Raw genomic sequence first — 18,460 nt, forward strand, 5'->3', positions numbered from 1 at the left:
TCTTCCAAGGGCTCTCAGCCCAAAGAATGGGTCCAGGAAGAAACACAGCAGTGTGTCTGCATTCCCCCCTCACCTCACCCTCCTCCGCCCAGTCCCATCCATCAGCAAGTTCCGCCTGCTCTACGTGGGTTCCTACAGCCCTCCTGCTCTCCATTCCCATCCCACCCCATCCAAGGCGCCGCCATCCCCCGCCTGGTCTCCCTCTTGCATAGCAGCCCCTCCAGTGTGTCTTCCTCGCAGCAGCCAGAGGGAGCCCGTGTAAGTGCAAGCCTGACCCCGTGGCTGTGCTCATATCAAGTCTAAAGGCCTCGGCCGGGCACGGTGGCTCATGCCTGTGATCCCAGCACTTTGGGAGGCCAAGGCGGGCAGATCACCTGAGGTCAGGAGTTCAAGACCAGCCTGGCCAACCTGGTGAAACCCCACCTCTACTAAAAATACAAAAATTAGCCAGGCATGGTGGCGCATGCCCAGTAGTCCCAGCTACTTGGGAGGCTGAGGGAGGAGAATCGCTTGAACCCGGGAGGCGGAGGTTGCAGTGAGCCGAGATCGTGCCACTGCACTCCAGCCTGAGGGACAGAGCGAGACTCTGTCAAAAAAAAAAAAAAAAGTCTAAAGGCCTCGTGCAGCCTCCTTACACTGCAACCACGGTGACCTTCATTCAGTTCCCCAAAGCAGCCATGCCCTCCCCAACCTCCAGGCCTTTGCACATGCTGCCAGGATGATGCCTACGCATCCCCCAGACCTCAGTCACACCTCAGAGAGGTCTTCCCAGCCCCTTCTCCCCAAAGGTCAGTGGCCCTGTAGTCCCTGTCACGGCCCCCTGCAGCTTTCTGTTAAGTACTAATCAGTGTTGGGGGTAGCAGCATATTTAGGGGCTGAGTGATGTCTGGTTCTTGTGTCTATAAGCTTGAAGAAGGCAGAGACAACGTCTGTCTGATTCATTGCTGTTTCTGGCTCCTGACAGGTAGTAGGTACTCAAAAAGTATTTGTTGAGCAAATTTGGATTGCTAACAGATGCCAACACTGTGCTGCTGACAGCAAGGTGACATGGCTGTCTGTGGAGCCACCTGCCCCTAAATATGGCCAGTGCGGTCGACAGAATAATGACCCCCTGCCCCCCGTGATGTCTAGGTCCCTGTCCCTGATGTGTGTGGCTGTGTTACCTTGCATTCAAAAGGAACTTTGCAAATGTGATTACATTAAGGATCTCGAGATGGGGAGAGGATCCTGGGTTAGCCAGGTGGACTGGATGAAATCACAAGAGTTCCTGTAAGAGAGAGGTGGAGGCCAGGCACAGTGGCTCACACCTGTAATCCCAGCACTTTGGGAGGCTGAGGTGGGGGGGAAGAAGGGGGAGGGGGGGGAGGGGGGGTGTGGATCACAAGGTCAGGAGTTCGAGACCAGCCTGGCCAATATGGTGAAACCCCGTCTCTACTAAAAATACAAAAATTAGCTGGAGTGGTGGCACGCACCTGTAGTCACAGCTACTCGGGAGGCTGAGGCAGAAGAATTGCTTGAACCTGGGAGGTGGAGGTTGGAGTGAGCCGAGATCGCGCCACTGCACTCCAGCCTGGGTAACAGAGTGAGACTCTGTCTCAAAAAATAAAAAAAGAGAGAGGCGGAGGTCAGAGAAGGGGGAAGCTGCTGGCTTTGGAACTGGGAGAAGGGGCCACAAGCCTAGGCAGCGCCTAGAAGCTGAAAAAGGCAAGAAAATGCATTCTCCCAAGAACACAGCCCGTTTTAGACTTCTGACCTCCAAAAGCATAAGACAATAAATGTGTGTTGGTTTAAGCCATTCCCATTGTGATAATTTGTTACAGCAGCCACAGGAAATTAATACAGCCGTCAAGTCGTTCTCAGAACCGGTTTTGCCCCTACGGGTGAGCATCAGGGAATTCCTGGCTTCCCAGCTGGGGGGAGGGGACCTCAAGAGAGGAGGCTGTAAGGTCCTCTGTGCCTGTTGGCGCCAGGCCCTGATCCCTTATAAGACCCCTATTTCTCATTTTAGTGTTCAAACCACCTTATTTGTAATGGGTGGTGTTATCCCCACTTAACAGGTGTGTTCACAGAGGTGAGCATAGGAAGTGCCAGAACCATAATTTGAACTTGAATCTGTCTGACTCTGAAAGATATGTTCTTACCACTGTGCTATCCCACCCCACCCCTTCTCTTTCCTGAGCCCCAGCCCTCCCCTCTTTTTTTTTGAGACGGAGTTTCACTCTTGTTGCCCAGGCTGGAGTGCAGTGGCGCAATCTCGGCTCACTGCAACCTCAGCCTCCTGGGTTCGTGATTTTCAGCCTCCCAGGTAGCTGGGATTTCAGGCATGCGCCACCACGCCCAGCTAATTTTGTATTTTTAGTAGAGACGAGGTTTCACCATGTTGGTCAGGCTAGTCTTGAACTCCTGACCTCAGGTGACCCACCCACCTTGGCCTCCCAAAGTGCTGGGATAACAGGCGTGAGCCGCTGCGCCCAGCCCAGCCCTCCCGTCCTGAGAGGTAAGGCTGCACTTGAAGAGTGCAGCCTAGACCCGTGCCTGAGGGCACAGGAGGTACAGGCTCTGCCCAGGTGGAGTCTGGGTTATCTAAGTTGTGGTCACCAAGTGAAGTGGTCCCCGGCTGTCCCCTGCAGCTGAGATCTTTGCCGCCATCTCAACAAAGGTTCCTATACTTGTCTTTCCCCTAGTGTGAACGAGCTCTATGTCGATGACCCAGACAAGGACAGCGGTGGCAAGATCGACGTCAGTCTGAACATCAGTTTACCCAATCTGCACTGCGAGTGTGAGTACTCCACGCAGCCCCTCCCTCCAGCAGGACACCTCCTTAGGGCAAATGTGTGTGTGCAGAAATGGCAAGATCTCCAGGACAAGCCAGGCCAACATATGGTTCTCCCCACTCTTTTTTGGAGGAGAATATAATTGAGTATGCATGCACTTGGAGGTTTTCTGGCATAATAAACACAAGACACTACTCATAGGGGTTAACCCTGGAGAGCAGTTGATTTGGTGTAGGGAGGTGGGATGTCTCTTAGGGTCATGTTACAGCTTCGCAGCAGAGCCTGAGAGTCTCATGCAAGTGACTCGTTGAGGGGAGGAAGCTGTAAGGGAGTGAGAGACGCAGGATAGGGCAGTACAACAGGATAAGCAAAGATGTGTGTTCAGCTGAAGTCCAAACTCAGCCTGATCTCACAGGATGCTGTGGGGTGTGAATGACACCATAGCATTTGTCACACCCAATAGCAATGGGACCAGGCTGTTATTATCCATGTCATTGGGTAATGGCTGCAGAGTGGTGTGCGTGGCAGGGGTCGTATCACCTCCCAAGCATCTCAAGCGAGAAGACCTCCGGTCAGCCAAGAGCATTCATCTGGAGAAGGGCGCAGCTCTGAGTCATTGGCAGCTGACACCTACAGAAGCTGGAGCGGTCCACCATCCATGAGAGAGTGCAGGACAGGGCTCAAGAGCATCTGCGACAGTGAAGGGCTGGGAGATTCCCTTTTTGACTTCACACCTATTTTGTTTTAACCAAAAGAATGAATTACTTCTTTTTTTTTTTTTGAGACGGAGTTTCACTCCTGTCACCCAGGCTGGGGTGCAATGGCACGATCTTGGCTCACTGCAACCTCTACCTCCCAGGTTCAAGCGATTCTTCTGCCTCAGCCTCCCGAGTAGCTGGGATTACAGGTGCGCACCACCATGCCAAGCTAATTTTTGTATTTTTAGTAGAGACGGGGTTTCACCATGTTGGCCAGGCTGGTCTCGAACTCCTGACCTCAGGTGATCCACCCACCTCAGCCTCCCAAAGTGCTGAGATTACAGGCATGAGCCACCGTGCCTGGCCCAGAATGAATTACTTCTACAAAACAAAACTCATTTGAAGTCTGATTTGGAGTCAGATCCTGGCTCCTTTGCTGGCTAAAACTGTGACCTTGGCTAGGGTGACCTCTCCGAGCCTCAGATTCCTCATCTGCAAAATGGGCTTAGTAATGTCTGTTGTCTGAGGTTCTTGGGAGAATCTAATGCCATGGTCCCTAGACTTGTCAGCGAGTGGACTGGGTGCCCTCTCCTGGACTGGGGTTCCAGCCGTCCATCTGCCCAGCCTGGCACAGAGCCTGCTGCAGGCCCTTCTCTCCCCACCCCCTCTTCCTGTTAAAGGACACAGCTGAGAGAACACTGGGTGCATCTCCGGCCAGAGATAGGAAGAGTCTCAGCCCTGTCATTGCTTTTGGTGAGATTTACGTCACAATTTTGAATCCTCGCTGGGCCCCAAGCCAGGGAACCTGTTGAAATAGGTCGGTCTTATTTTTTGTTATTTTTTTCTTTCACTTAGAAAAATAATTCATCTGGCAGATTCTCATTCAGGAGTGACTGTATCTCTGGAACAAGGAAATTCTTAGTCAGACCAGAGGACTGGGACAAGTGTGGTAGGAAAGGGAAGAGATGTGGTTCCAGGAGGGGCCAGGCAACCTCCACCCCGTTCCCTGCCATGCCCTGCTGGATCTGTGGGGCTATAACCTGAACCCCCAACCCCCTCACCCCTGTTAGAGCCCAGCATTCTGGCTTTTCTTTAAAAGAACTTCACATTTTTATTATAGGAAAAAAACGCATGCTCATCATTATACTTCTGGAAAACACAGGGAAGCAAAAGAGATCACCCATAACTCTGCCACCCGACAGCAGTGTTGGTGACATTTTGACATCATTCTGTCCAGCTGGCCTTCCTTTCTGTGTTTCTGAACATAGCTGAGATCGTACTGCATGTATGATCTCATATCCTGCTTTTAAAAGTAATATTCTTCATTATACAACTAATAGAATATATTTTAATCTTAAAAAAGATATACATTCAAAAATACAAAAATAATATGTTTTTTAAAAAGCAAAAGTACCCCTCCCCTGTCCCCCTTCTTGTCCCAGCATGCCATCTTCCCCAAAAGACACCTCTGCTAGCAGGTGGGGCCCCCGTTCCCTACCCCTACATGTGTGTGCGTGTCTGTGAACATATATTGGGTTTGGGGTTGTTTTTGTTGTTATTGTTGTTTTTTCTTTTTACGTAATTAATTGGGACCCTACCATATGGGAACCTTCTGGAGTTTCTTTTTTTTTTTTCTAGCTAGTGTCTTGGAGCTGTTCTCATATTACTCATAATATGAGTAAAATAATAACAGCTGCCATTTATTCCATTCTTCCAGGCCAGGCCCTGTCCTGCGTCCTTTGGCTATGTTAAATCCACTGGGATTTGAGGTGTCTTAGCAGAATGGCTGAAGGGTGTGGGCTCAGAAGCAAATCCACCTGGATTTCATTCCAGGCTCTGCTGTTACCTAGTGGTGAGGTCTCTGTGCCTCAGTTGCCCTAGATGTAGAATGAGACTGATAATATTATCTTCCCCACAGGGGTGTTTAAATGGTGTTTTTTTTGTTTTGTTTTGTTTTGTTTTGAGACAGAGTCTCACACTGTCACCCAGGCTGGAGTGCGATGGCACGATCTTAGCTCACTGCAACCTCCGCCTCCCGGGTTCAAGCCATTCTCCTTCCTCAGCCTCCTGAGTAGCTGGGATTACAGGCGCCCGCCACCACGCCTGGCTAATTTTTTGTATTTTTAGTAGAGATGGGGTTTCACTACATTGGCCAGGTTGGTCTCAAACTCCTGACCTCGTGATCCACCCGCCTCAGCCTCCCAAAGTGCTGGGATTACAGGCGTGAGCCACCGCGCCCAGCCAGGAAGGTGTGTTCTTACATAAAAGGCACTTAGAAGAGAGTCTAGCACATAGTAAGTGCTATTTTACTTTTCTTTTCTTTCTTTTTTTTTTTTTTTTTTGAGATAGAGTTTTTCTCTGTTGCCCAGGCTGGAGTACAGTGGCATGGTCTCAGCTCACTGCAACCTCCACCTCCCGGGTTCAAGCGATTGTCCTGCCTCAGCCTCCCGAGTAGCTGGGATTACAGGCACCTGCCACCACGCCCAGCTAATGTTTTGTGGTTTTCGTAGAGATGGGGTTCGCCATATTGGCCAGGCTGGTCTCGAACTGCTGGCCTCAAGTTATCCGCCCACCTTGGCCTCCCAAAGTGCTGCGATTACCGGCGTGAGCCACTGTGCCCAGTCCTGTTTTACTTTTCTTTAACCCTCACAACAAGCCTGTGATAGAAGAGGAAACTGAGGCACAGAGATTAGGCAACCTGCTCGAGGTCTCAGCGCTAGTAACTCAGCCACTGATCTGCTGTGAGCCTCCTCCACACACCTGCATTTAGCCCATTCTTTGTACCTGCCGCATGGCACTGGGAAGAGGGCTGTTCCACTGGCTCCAGTGACAAGCAGTTGAATTGCTTCCAATTGCCACTATTTCAGATAAGGTTGCCTGAGCAGCTTTGCACACACATTGTGGATCTAGAGGACAGGCTGCAACGTTGGAACTGCTGAGTGAAAAGCGGACCTGCTTGTGTTTTCTCTAAACTTCACATTATACCATTGGCATTTCCCGTGTCCTGTGGACCCGTGAGGGTCATTTCGAATGGCTCCAGCGCGTTCCCTTCTATGGCTGGATCCTCACTTACTTCTCTGTCCTCATCGAGGAACACAGAGTTGTTCCCAATTTTCCCTTTTAAGGTTGTCCCTCTTTAAAATTGCTTCCAGCTGTTCTTCCTCTGTATGGCACCTCCTTTCTAGCGCTCCTGCCAGGGAAATTCCTACATTTCCATAGTTCACAGGGATCATCTCACCACTGGCTACTTGGACCATCTCTGGGGATGCAGTTGGCATTGGCCTGCCCATTTTACAGATGGGGAAGCCATCTGAGTCACAGTGAGGTGACAGAGGGCAGGGCCTATCTTTTCCCTTTGTGCATCCCTGGTGCTTATCATAGGGCTGGTAGCATAGGCGATGGGTAAAGGAATGTGTGAATGAATGAGTAAGTGAATGATGGATGAGTGGATGGGAGGCCTGAGCTTATTCACCCTATAAACCCAAAAACTCTCTGAAGGCCAGGAATGGTGGCCTACACTTGTAATCCCAGCCCTTTGGGAGGCTGAGGCAGGTGGATCACCTGAGGTCAGAAGTTCAAGACCAGCCTGGCCAACATGGTGAAACCCCATCTGTACTAAAAATACAAAAAAAAATGTTTTGTATAGGCGGGCACCTATAATCCCAGCTACTTGGGAGGCTGAGGCAGGAGAATTGCTTGAACGCAGGAGGCGGAGGTTGCAGTGAGTCGAGATCCTGCCATTGCACACCAGCCTGGGCAACAGGGCGAGACTCTGTCTCAAAAAAAAAAAAAAAAATACAAAGACTATCTGAGATACAAGAGCTAACATTTATTAAGCACTTTCCACCTAGCATTCATCAGACCCTAAGCATTTTCTACATCTATGAACTATTTGATCCCCATAATCTTTCAAGGAGGGTTCAATTATGGTCAGTCCCCCATCTTACAGAGAAAGAAACTGAGGCATCCAGAGGTTAAGTACCTGAGGCAGGACCCAGATTCAGAGGACCAGTATGGCAGACCCCAGGGTGGCCCCGGGACCCCTACTATGCACCGCCCCCTTCGGCCTCACATTTAGCAGAGTCATTGCCCTGTCACCTGTAGTCTTTGGACCCCAGACCATGAGCTCCTGGAGGTCCCCAGCCCGGCTTGCCCCTGCAATGGATGAATGAAGGCTCCCAGAAAGAACAGGCTGGCCCCCATCCTCCTGCATCTCTGGGTTTGTGACTGCTGTCTCCCTTTGGCTCCTGCAGTGGTCGGGCTTGACATTCAGGATGAGATGGGCAGGCACGAAGTGGGCCACATTGACAACTCCATGAAGATCCCGCTGAACAATGGGGCAGGCTGCCGCTTCGAGGGGCAGTTCAGCATCAACAAGGTATGGAAGCCCTGCCTCAGCCCTTTCTACCTGCTCCCCTTTCCTGCTGTCTCCCCGCTCCCTGGAAACTGGTTGTGGAGGCACTCACTCGACCTGACCCCAACACAGCCCCCAGCAAGCGAGGGTTCGTGTCCAGCTGCCTGGCCGTTCCTGCTGAGAATCTGGATGGGAGGTCCAGGCTTCCTGGGGTTTTAAGCCCCTGATGGCTGGTTCAGGAAGGAGCTACTCTTCTCTCCAATGAGGGAGACGATGATGAGAAGACCTGAGGATTTGCAGCCCCCAGCCCTGGGTTCAAGTCCCAGCTCTACCCCCTCTTGGCCCCTACAAGTCACTTGACCCATCTTAGGCTGAGGGTGTGATGGCGATAATAGTATCACGATACCACCCACTTCACAAAGTTTGTGTGGGGATTAAATGAGCTAATGCAGATTCATTCATTCAGAAAAATGTTTGAATGAGCACGTTCTGTGTTCCAGCGTCGGTGATAGGCTCTGGGGCAGCGTTCCTGGGCTGCTGGTGGGGCTCCCATTCTGGTGGAGGGAGACAGTCTACAAACCAGAAAGCATCAGGGATGCTAAGTGCAGTGATGAGGAATAAAGCCAAGGGGAGTGAGATGAGGTGGGCTTGAAAGTACCTTGTCCGCTCGGAAGGACCATTCAAGGTTCACTGTTGTTTTGTCCTCAGAACCAGGAGCTTCAGATCCTAAGTCAAGTGGGTGAACGCAGTGCCCTTGGGAGGGCCGAGGCACCCGGTGGCAGCTGGCAGGGTTTTGCTCAGCACGTGCCGGCCTTCCTCGAAGCTCGGTACTGTCACAGTGGAGCCTCTCAACAACGCTGTGAGGCAGCACCATTGGACAGGTTAGGATGCTGGGGCCCAGAGAGGTTACGTGTCTTGCCCGAGGTCACACAGCTATCTGCATGTCCCACAACTCCCCTTCCCAGCCCCAGCCAAACTGAGCCACTGGCCACTCCTGGCTTCTCCTTGTCCCTCCTGCAGCCTCTGCTCAGAACGCCCTTCCTCCAGACCCTGACACCTGAGCTGGGGTTGCAAAGTCACTGGCCACATCCAGCCCAAAGATAAATTTTGTTTGTCCAGTATAGCATTTAACTGCATCAGAACCAGTATGAAAAGATCAGGAGTCCAGATTTCTGGCTTTTAAAAGTCAGAGGCTCTCACTACACTGGGTCCGTGTTCCCGCTATGACAATGACCTGGCACCAATGGGCAGTGTTCCCCTTTAGAGAGGGTGTGTGCTGTCCCTTCCCACAGTCCCTGGCAGGCAGCTGGAAGGCCAGGCCTGGTCATCTGTCAAGCAGGGTGGACTTCTTACGTGACAGTTCAGGGCTCCATTAAGTGCTAAAGCAGAAGCCGCAAGGCTTTCTTAAGGTTTCGACTGTTGCTGGGAGAAATCTGCTGCATGTTATGGGTTAAAGTGAGTCTCGCACCAGCCCAGGCCCTCAGGAGGAGGAGATACCAGGAGGCAGGGATGCTGGGGGTCGCGGTTCACTGGGGGCTCTCTCTGCCCATGAGCTGCCACACAGCACCTTTGCCATGCCCTGTAATTTGGATTTTATGGTGGTTGTGATGGAAAGCCATTTGAGGGTTTTGAACAGGGAGGCAATGTAATCAGATTTATGCCTTAGAACTGGACTATCCAATAGGTTGCCACCAGCCACATAAGGCTATTTAAATTAATTCAAATTAAATAAAATGTACAATTTCAGTCACTCATTCTCATCAACCACATTTCAAGTGCTCAAAGCCACGTGTTGGCTAGGGGCCACAGCGTTAGACAGTGCAGAGAGAAAGCACTTCCATCGCTGAGGAAAGTTCTGCTGGACCACACACCTTTAGAAGGATGGCTCTGGTGGCCAGGCGCGGTGGCTCAAACCTGTAATCCCAGCACTTTGGGAGGCCGAGGTGGGTGGATCGCGAGGTCAGGAGATCGAGACCATCCCGGCTAACATGGTGAAACCCTGCCTCTACTAAAAATACAAAAAAAACAGAATTATCCGGGCGTGGTGGCAGGCACCTGTAGTCCCAGCTACTCAGGAGGCTGAGGCAGGAGAATGGCATGAACCCGGGAGGTGGAGCTTGCAGTGAGCCAAGATCGCACCACTGCACTCCAGCCTGGGCGACAGAGCGAGACTCCATCTCAAAACAAACAAAAAAAGAATGGGGCTGGGCTGGAGAGGGTGGCAGGCAGTGGTTGTGGCAGTGGAGCTGGGGAGATGTGGTCCGATTAGGGAGGCAGAATCAATAAGACTCAATGAACAATCGGATGTGGGGGTGAGGGCACATGTGGAAGCAAAGAAACCTTTGACATCTTTGTCTTGACAACCGGGTGGTCCTGTTTCTAGACATGGAAGCTTAGAAAAGCCTGGATTCTGTGGGAAGTAGGTAGGGCTGGGCATTGGTCATTCCACTCTGGTTTCCTTTGGGGTTCCCATTAGGTGTCTACAGGGAGAGGTGAAATTGGAAGCTGGAGGTGTGGAGAGTTCAGGAGAGGGTTCTGGACCACAGATGTTGAGGTGGGAGTCATCAGTGAATAGATGATGTTGGAAGTCATGGGTCCTCAAAGTGGGGGCTCCTTAAGCCTCCAGGCCAGCAGCATCAGCATCACCTGGGAGACTGTTAGGAATGCAGATTCTCAGGCCCCCTGAGACCCACCGACTCTGTGCTAGAACAAGCGCCCCTCAGAGATTCTGATGCCACTGAAGTTTGAGGAGCATTGGTTTAAGCAAGATTACCTACGGAGAGGCTGTAGATCCGTGTTCTAAACCTGGGGTCCACAGACACCCCCAAGAAGAGCGGATTGAATGCAAGAGATCTGTGAAGTTGGATGGGGGAAAAACTGGCATCTTTATTTTTGCTAAACTCGATCTAAAGTTTAGCATTTCCATCTGCGATGAATGTAGGCCACAAACCACAGTAGTAGTAGCAGTGCCTGGGACCTCCTCAACAACGGAAATTGCCGATATTTATAGCACGTTACAGTTGTTGCAGATAATTTCCAGAGACTGTTTATAGGCACCACTGTTTTAAAATTACGGTGACTGGCCAGGTGCAGTGGCTCACACCTGTAATCCCAGCACTTTGGGAGGCCAAGGTGGGTGGATCACTTGAGGAGTTCAAGACCAGCCTGGTCAACATGTCAAAACCCTGTATCTACAAAAAAATACAAAAGTTAACCAAGCCTATGCTTGTAGTCACAGCTACTCGGGAGGCCGAGGTGGGAGAGTCTTCTGAGCCCAGGGAGGTAGAGGCTTCAGTGAGCTGAGATCGCACCACCACACTCCAGCCTGGGTGACAGAGTGAAACCCTTAATCAATCAGTCAATAAAAATTACAGTAACTGTTAGACCCACCGCTAGGTCATCTTATTTGATGCATCAGTAAAGCAGCATATTCAAATGTGGATTTTTAAATATTTTAATTACTATTTAAATATCTCTTTACTTTGTAATCCTATGCATTTTACGCATTAAAACATTTTAAGCATTTAAAACGTAGGTATCATTAGACTGGCAAAGGATCATCCGTGGCACCAAAAGCCTTAAGAACCTAAGGTCTGGAGAGAATCGCAGTTTGAGGACTGAGTTCTGGCGCCCCCCCAGTCACTTCGAGGTAGGGAGATGCAGGGGTAACAAAAGGTGCAAGAAGGGGCAGTCGGACAGGAAGGAGGAAGCAAAGGCTGGGCAGAGCCTGCAGCCTGGAAAAGAACATATGTATAGATATCAAAGAGCAGGGCTGGCGCTGCCAGGCTCTGGAAGGCAGGGTTGGAATGGACAGTGATCTAAGTGCTGCAGAGAGTGCTCCAGAAAACGCTGATGATGAGGAGAGAAGGGGCCGCTGCAGGAGCCACGTCCTTACGAAGCAAGGAGAGCCAGATGCAGGCCACATTTGGGGGTTTAAGGCCTTGGAGAGGTTCACAGTGCCGGCAGGCAGGTGGGGGGATTGATGGGGGACCTCTGCTGGGCCTCCATACCCTCCCTCTGTCCCCACCTCATCCTCTTGGGGAACCACTACTCACCCACAGGCCTCAGCTGATGTGGGTCCCTCAGGGGAAGTCCTCCCTCCCCTTCCCTGCCTGCCCACATTCACTCCCCACCACACCCCTCATCACGCTGCGGCTGCTGCCTGTGCCTCCTCCTTGACTTGGCCTCTCCCTTTGACCACTCCACTCAGGCTTTCGTGCTATTGAGCATCCACCTCACGCCTGGCTCTGTGCTTGGCGCTGGGCTGCAATGGGAGAGAAACAGCCACGTTCCCCGCCGTTGGTGGCCCATGGTCTATAACGGGGGGACAGCCAGTGCTCAGGTAAACAGGAAATGTGTGATTTTGATAAAGCAGCCGTGAAGAGAATGACGGGGTGCTGTGGTGGAGAATGAAGGAGGAGACCCCTGAGGTTACAAAGGAAGCCCTGTCTGAAGGCTGAAGATGAAGATGCACAGATGAACAGACGTACACACACACCTCCTCATTGTGGGCCCCCCGCCCCCGGGGAGATGCAACCACCTGGGCTGAAAAAATATATATGCCCCAGATGGTGATCAAGAAGGGATCGTGCTTATTCAAGCACCTGGAGTGACAACCCACGAGACAGCCCTGCCACCAAGCCCTCCCACCTCTTGGCAAACACGCCCAAAACTGCAGTCTGCTCCCCTTAGAATGGGCTGTGCTGGAGCCCCCAGCCAGCTCTGGGTGAACTTGTCCTTTGGGGTCAGACAGACCTGTGGTCAAGGATCCCGGCTACCATGGTCACTGGTTGAATGACTCTGGGCAGTTTAGCTTCTCTGAGCCTCAGGTTCCTCATCTGTAGAATGGGGATAATAATACCTCACAGGCTGTGAAACATGAACAAACTCTGCAGTAGAGACTGGACAAGCATCCTGGCCTGCCTTATCTCCCGTCAGTGCAAAGTTTCCATGACCTCATCAGCTGGCACCCACCTTACAAGTGCGCCTGTGGAAGGCGCATGGAGGGCGTCCAAGAAATGGGCCTTCTCTGGTCAGGGGAGTGCCAGGGAGTCTTTGAAAGGCTCACACCAGCCTTTCTTAGACCCGCGTTATGGCTGCCACATACTAGGTTCTTAACCAGCCCTTTCCACATATTAGCTCCTTTAGTCTTCACAGTAGCCTGGAGGAAACTGAGGCACAGGAGGTTAAGTGACCTGGTCAAGGTCACGCAGCCAGGATTTTAACACAGGCAGCCTAGCACCAGGGCCCTGGCCCTCTGAGCTCACTGCCTGTGGCTGCTTCTCCCAACATCTTGGTTACACATGTCATGACCAGCTGTGTCTGTGAGCCCCAGGTCACAGCCTAGGGCACCCTCTGCCCCATACTTCTGGAGGGAGTAGAGACCGTCCCCCACCCCAGCCCAGCCACTTTCTCTTTGAGGAACCGCCCATCAAGAGGTGCTCAAAGAAGCCACCGGGGTCCGTGTGCTGTGATGGCAAAGTCAGCAGCCAGCCCCCACACCTCTCTCCCAGCATCAGGCTGAGACTTGTCCCACGGCCTCCTTATCCGACCCCCAGGAAGTTGACCAGCAGCCAGATGTCAGAGTTGGCGTGTTTTGAGCAGCAGCGGCAGCCCCACCAGAGACCCCACGGTGACCTCGTTTCATCAGCCAGCCCCGCAGGAGGAGGACAGGATGGGGTGAGGGGTATGGGGCCTGGCTCCAGCTATATGTTTTTAAAATCCATCAGAGACACTGACGTAGGTTCCTAAGTCACAGGCTCTAAAAGCGTTGCTGTTTCTTTCTTCAGCCCAGCATGTGCTGGCATGAGTCAGCCACCTGTGATGTATTTGGTGTGGAGGGGGAGTGGGTTCCTGAGTCACAGCCTCGCGCGGCCCGGCAGGGGTGGCAGGTGCTGAGGGGACAGCCTTCTTGACTCACTTCACTCCAGGACGCACGCGGCCCAGGCCCCAATCCCAGTTCTGAACTCTGCCATGGCCCGATCTGCGGAAGGCCCTGTGTCACTGCGTAGAAGAACTCTGGGAGGACACACGCCTTGTGGCTGTGGGTTTCTTACTCCCAGGGGTGGTCAGCAACAGGGTCTTTAGTCTGACTGTGTCTCATGACTGTTTTATCATGAAAATGTACCCAGGCGTTATTTTTATCGGTGAAAATGAGGCATAAATGTTAAAACCCACAGTGGGCTTTTCCTCACGCCCTGCCTGTGAGTGTTCCCTCTTCCGGGAGGGCCCTTCTTGGTTGGCTCCGGTGACAAACGTGTTCACCCTACAAACACGATCTGAGGCCAGCTGCGGGCTGCTTTGTATGCATCACCTCAGTGAATCCTCCCAGTAGCCTTCTGGCTTTACGCCCATTTTGCTGATGGAGAAACTGAGGCATGGAGTGGTTACTGACCTCGCCTAAGGCTCCCCAGCTAGGAAGTGGGGCTGGGCTTGAGGCCAAGTGTAGAACTCAGAGCAACCGCTCTACTCTGGGTTACTGGGTCCCTGAAGCAGGCGATGCTGTCCCTTGAGGGAGATCTTGCCACGCCGTCGTTTCTGCTCCACTCCTGACCCAGCAAGTGTCCCTTCTCCGCTGTAGCCTGCAGCTCGCTCCACTGCGAGTTTGCTGAGGCCGAGGCTACAGACTGTCAGCTTGATGCCTCCCCTGTCAGTCACAAGCTCGGGCCCTGCTGAAGTAGGAATATTCCTGCAGGAAGTCCACAACTTTGTGTTTGAAACAGACATGCTTACAAAATCAGACGTTGATGGGCTGCTGCACGATAAGCTATATTCCCTCCTCAGACACAGCTCGCACAGTCTTCTTCATTGGGCTGGAATAAGGTAACCCCTGAGTTTTTCAGTGTGGCATTTGGGGACCTTTGATAAACAGCCCCAACTCCTCCCTTGTGCCTCTTTGTTTCCTGCTGCTGTCAGCACCGCCACCTCCGTCTCGTTTGGAGTTCAATAATACCAGACTCTTAGTTCCTTAGACAGCCCACATGCTGGGCAGTTTCTGTCCTCTGCACCTGTTCATGCTGTTCCCTCTGCCCAGATGCCTTTCGCTCTCTTCCTGAGTAATGCAGACTCATCTTCAGAGCCTTAACACAGGATGCCCTTCCCCCTGGGAAGCCCTCCCTGAATACAGCCTGCACCCTCAATTGAGCCGGGGGCCTTCCCTATAACCCCCATGGTCTGCAAATTCCTCTGGGCCAGGGTGGATCCCACAGAGTCTCATTGTCTGTTCCAAGTCTGTGTCACAGGGGCTTGGCCAAGGCCAGATTCTTGTCTGCTCATCTCCCCAGTCCCGGCATCTCCTGAAGGACTGGCGCCATGTGGCCATCAGCCCAGGCTGCGGAGGTAGATGGCATCCAGGCATCAGAGGAGGGAGCAGCGCGTCCAACAGACGTGAGCTGAGACTGCAGCTCTCGACATGTGACCTTAGCAAGTTTCTTCACTGCTCTGAGCCTCCATTTTCTTTTCTGTAAAATGGGAATTATCGGATGACAAAGTCAAAGGATTCAGTGTTGTTTGTTTAGTCATTCATTCATTCAATAAGTGTCTGTTGAGCACCTGCTATGCATCGGAGTCTGGGGAGCACAGCAGGGCGTGGACATGCTAATGGGAGGAGGCAGACGAGAACAGGATGGGTATGAGATGGCAGGTGATCCCAGAGGCTGTAGGAGGTAAGGGGATGGGGAATGGGGGCCAGGGTGCTCTTTTGCACAGGTGGACATGGAGGGCCTCTCTGTTGGGCCCTGAGGGGCCGAGGGAGGGCCATGTGGAAGAGGGTCCCAGGAAGGGGTGCAGGCACAAAGGCCTAAAATGGGGCCACACTGGATGCTGTTCCCGGCACAGCAGGGAGACCAGACAGGAAGCAGCAGAGGACACAGCAGCAGGAGGCCAAGAGGTGGGGACACGATGCTTGGGCAGTGGCCAGATGTGGCCTGTGGGCCACCATGAGGACATGGACCTGGACTCTGAGAGAATAGAAGCCGTGGAGGGTTCTGGGCAGAGGAGTGATGAGATCTGATGTAGGGTTTAAAAAGATCTTAACAGTCATTATTGGGAAAAGGCCCAGGCTGTGGGGAACGTGGAAGCTGGGAGCCCAGGGAGGAGCCTGCCATTCTTGTCCATGAAGAGACGACCTTGGACCAGGGCAGCAGAGAAGAGGTCAGGCACCAGGTGTGTTTGGAAGGTGGAGCTGACAGGGTTTCAGCTGATGGATGGGATGTCGGGAGTGAGAAAGGGGGGTTCCAGGATCATACCAAGGGTTCTAGTCTAAGCATCTGGGAGGAGGAGGGGGAGGGGGGTAGGAGGAGGGACTTCGTGCTGAAACAAGGAGAAGCTGCAGTGGCCCCTGCCACATGGTTGTCACCAGCATCCTTTGTTCTGTAAATACTCATCCAGCACCTCTTGCTCACTTGGCTCTGCAAGGGCTTGAGACCCAGGGAAGAGATGAGGCTACCACAGTCTGTCCATCAGGGATCCCCTGTCTAGGGCACTGGGGCAAAGTTGGGTAGGAAATGATAGGGGTTTGGAGTCCGAGGAATCCCCATTAGTCTGCAGGCTCAAAGGTCATCCCCCAGCTGACTGTGGGGTCAGCCGCCCGGAATCCACAGAGCTGGAGGGGGAGCAGCTGCCATGAGTCCTGGCTTTGTGCCCGTCGCCCAGATGGGCACTTCACATGCACCCTCTCACCAGATAGTCCTGGCAGCCCCCGCGGAAGCTATGGTAGTGCCCCCATTCTGCAGATGAGGAGCCTGAGGCCCAGAGAGATGGGGTGACTCCTTTGCACAGTTGAAAATGATACAAGCAGGATCCAAACCCAGATCTGCCTGATTCCAGTGTCCTCCCTGGATCACACAGGGTGAGGCCCCAATGTTCCGCCCCCTGGAGAATCAACCAAACTCCTGAAACTCACATTTCTCCCCCAGGTCCCCGGCAACTTCCACGTGTCCACACACAGTGCCACAGCCCAGCCACAGAACCCAGACATGACGCATGTCATCCACAAGCTCTCCTTTGGGGACACGCTACAGGTGAGCAGGGGACACTCGAGATGGCATGGCTGGGGGTGGGCCTTCAGGGGCTCTGTCACCCAGTGCCCTCTGCCCTCTCTGGGCACAAGGAAGAGTTACCCTTAAGGTGACATCTAAGCCAAGCCTGGAAGGGTAAGAAGGGTTTCACCAGGAACAGAACAGGGAAGTGGGTCCTAGGCAGGGGGCGTCTCAAACATCACCCCTCTCCTGGAGCACCCAGCTGGTGGTTTTCATGTGAAAGACCGTCAAGGTTACTTTCAGAAAAACGGATCAGTAAGCGTATGTGACACGGCATGTTCTGTGCCGAGATGGTCCAGGGCACAAGGGCTCGCTTGGCAGCTGAGAGGGCCCAGAGCACTTGCCTGAAGTGGGAGCCGGCAGGTGAGGTGTGTGGGGTGCGAGAGACCCATGGTAGATTGAGGAAGGTGGAGACTGAAGGTCTGGTTGGTGACTCAGAGCACCCATCTGCAATGAGGAAGATGGACCCAGGAGGCAAGACTATAGGCAGGGAGGTGAGGGAAGGGCCCAGACCGAGGCAGGTGGAGGGGAGAGGAGCAGCGGTCTCGCATTGCCACGTGCAGGGGCAAAACAGAAGGACACAGAAACTACAGTCCCAAGTTTAGTCATTAGTGGGGTGGAAATCTGATTTTAAAAAAAAAAATGTACAGAACTTAGCTTAGGGCCCATCCATCCATTCATTTTCTGTCCATCCATCTATTCAACAAATATTTACAAAGTACCTACCGTGTCCAGGCCTTGCATACCTTGGTGAGGACAAACATGGTCCCTGCCCACCTGGAGCTTCCAGTCTAGGGGGGAAGACAGATGTTGATCAAATAATGGTACAGGCCAGGTGCGGTGGCTCACTCCTGTAATCCCAGCACTTTGGGAGGCTGAAGCGGGAGAACTGCTTGAGGTCAGAAGTTTGAGACCAGCCTGGCCAACATGGTGAAACTCTGTCTCTACTAAAAATACAAAAATTAGCTGGGCGTGGTGGCAGGCACCTGTGATCCCAGCTACTCAGGAGGCTGAGGCAGGAGAATCACTTGAACCTGGGAGGTGGAGATTGCAGTGAGCTGGTATCGTGCCACTGCACTCCAGCCTGGGTGAAAGAGTAAGACTCCTCTCAAAAAAATAAAAAATAAAAATAAAAATAAATGTTACAAATAAATGTGAGATAAAGCCATGTCACATCACAATGGAAGAGAACATTCTAGCCTTCTTGTCTCTGTAACCACCGTTCTCATGGGTTAGAAATGAAGCCTTCACACGGTCAGTCTCAAGACAGCAAATAGACAAACTTCCTTTTCCTTGTTGAGAAATTGCAGTTCCTTCCAGTTGTTGAGGAATTGCTTGTTGAGAACATGCAGGTATGTTAAGCGCTCAGTAAACATCAGCCGCCTGAGACCAGGATCAGGGATTACGCCACCCCGCTGCTGCCCACTGCTCCTGGAGTGGCCACAGAATCATGTCCCCACCTACCTCTCCGATGTCTCCTCCTTCTATTCAAATACCTCACTCTCCTTCCTCCTGGGAGCCACGTGGGCCTGTCTCCATACTCAAGCCTTTGTACATGCTGCTTGCCAGTTTAACTTCCCACTTTCCTCCAGATCT

General features: G+C 52.4%; 1 protein-coding gene across 2 annotated transcripts in view; it reads left to right on the forward strand.

Annotated features, from left to right (window-relative positions):
- The window catches only part of ERGIC1 (endoplasmic reticulum-golgi intermediate compartment 1), a 117,987-nt gene that overhangs the window by 72,532 nt on the left and 26,995 nt on the right, over positions 1-18,460 (forward strand). The window contains exons 4-7 of one of the 2 annotated variants that reach the window (XM_055387375.2): positions 2,685-2,779; positions 7,726-7,850; positions 8,535-8,707; positions 13,385-13,592. In XM_055387375.2, coding sequence (XP_055243350.2) covers positions 2,685-2,779; positions 7,726-7,850; positions 8,535-8,707; positions 13,385-13,577 — 586 coding nt within the window. In that variant the 3' untranslated portion in view covers positions 13,578-13,592. Of the gene's footprint in view, positions 1-2,684; positions 2,780-7,725; positions 7,851-8,534; positions 8,708-13,384; positions 13,593-16,741; positions 16,847-18,460 lie in introns of those variants that run through there. The other variant, XM_019027663.4, reaches the window with a different exon arrangement.

The sequence above is a fragment of the Gorilla gorilla genome, chromosome 4 (assembly GCF_029281585.2).
Source record: "Gorilla gorilla gorilla isolate KB3781 chromosome 4, NHGRI_mGorGor1-v2.1_pri, whole genome shotgun sequence".
Taxonomy (NCBI): domain Eukaryota; kingdom Metazoa; phylum Chordata; class Mammalia; order Primates; family Hominidae; genus Gorilla; species Gorilla gorilla.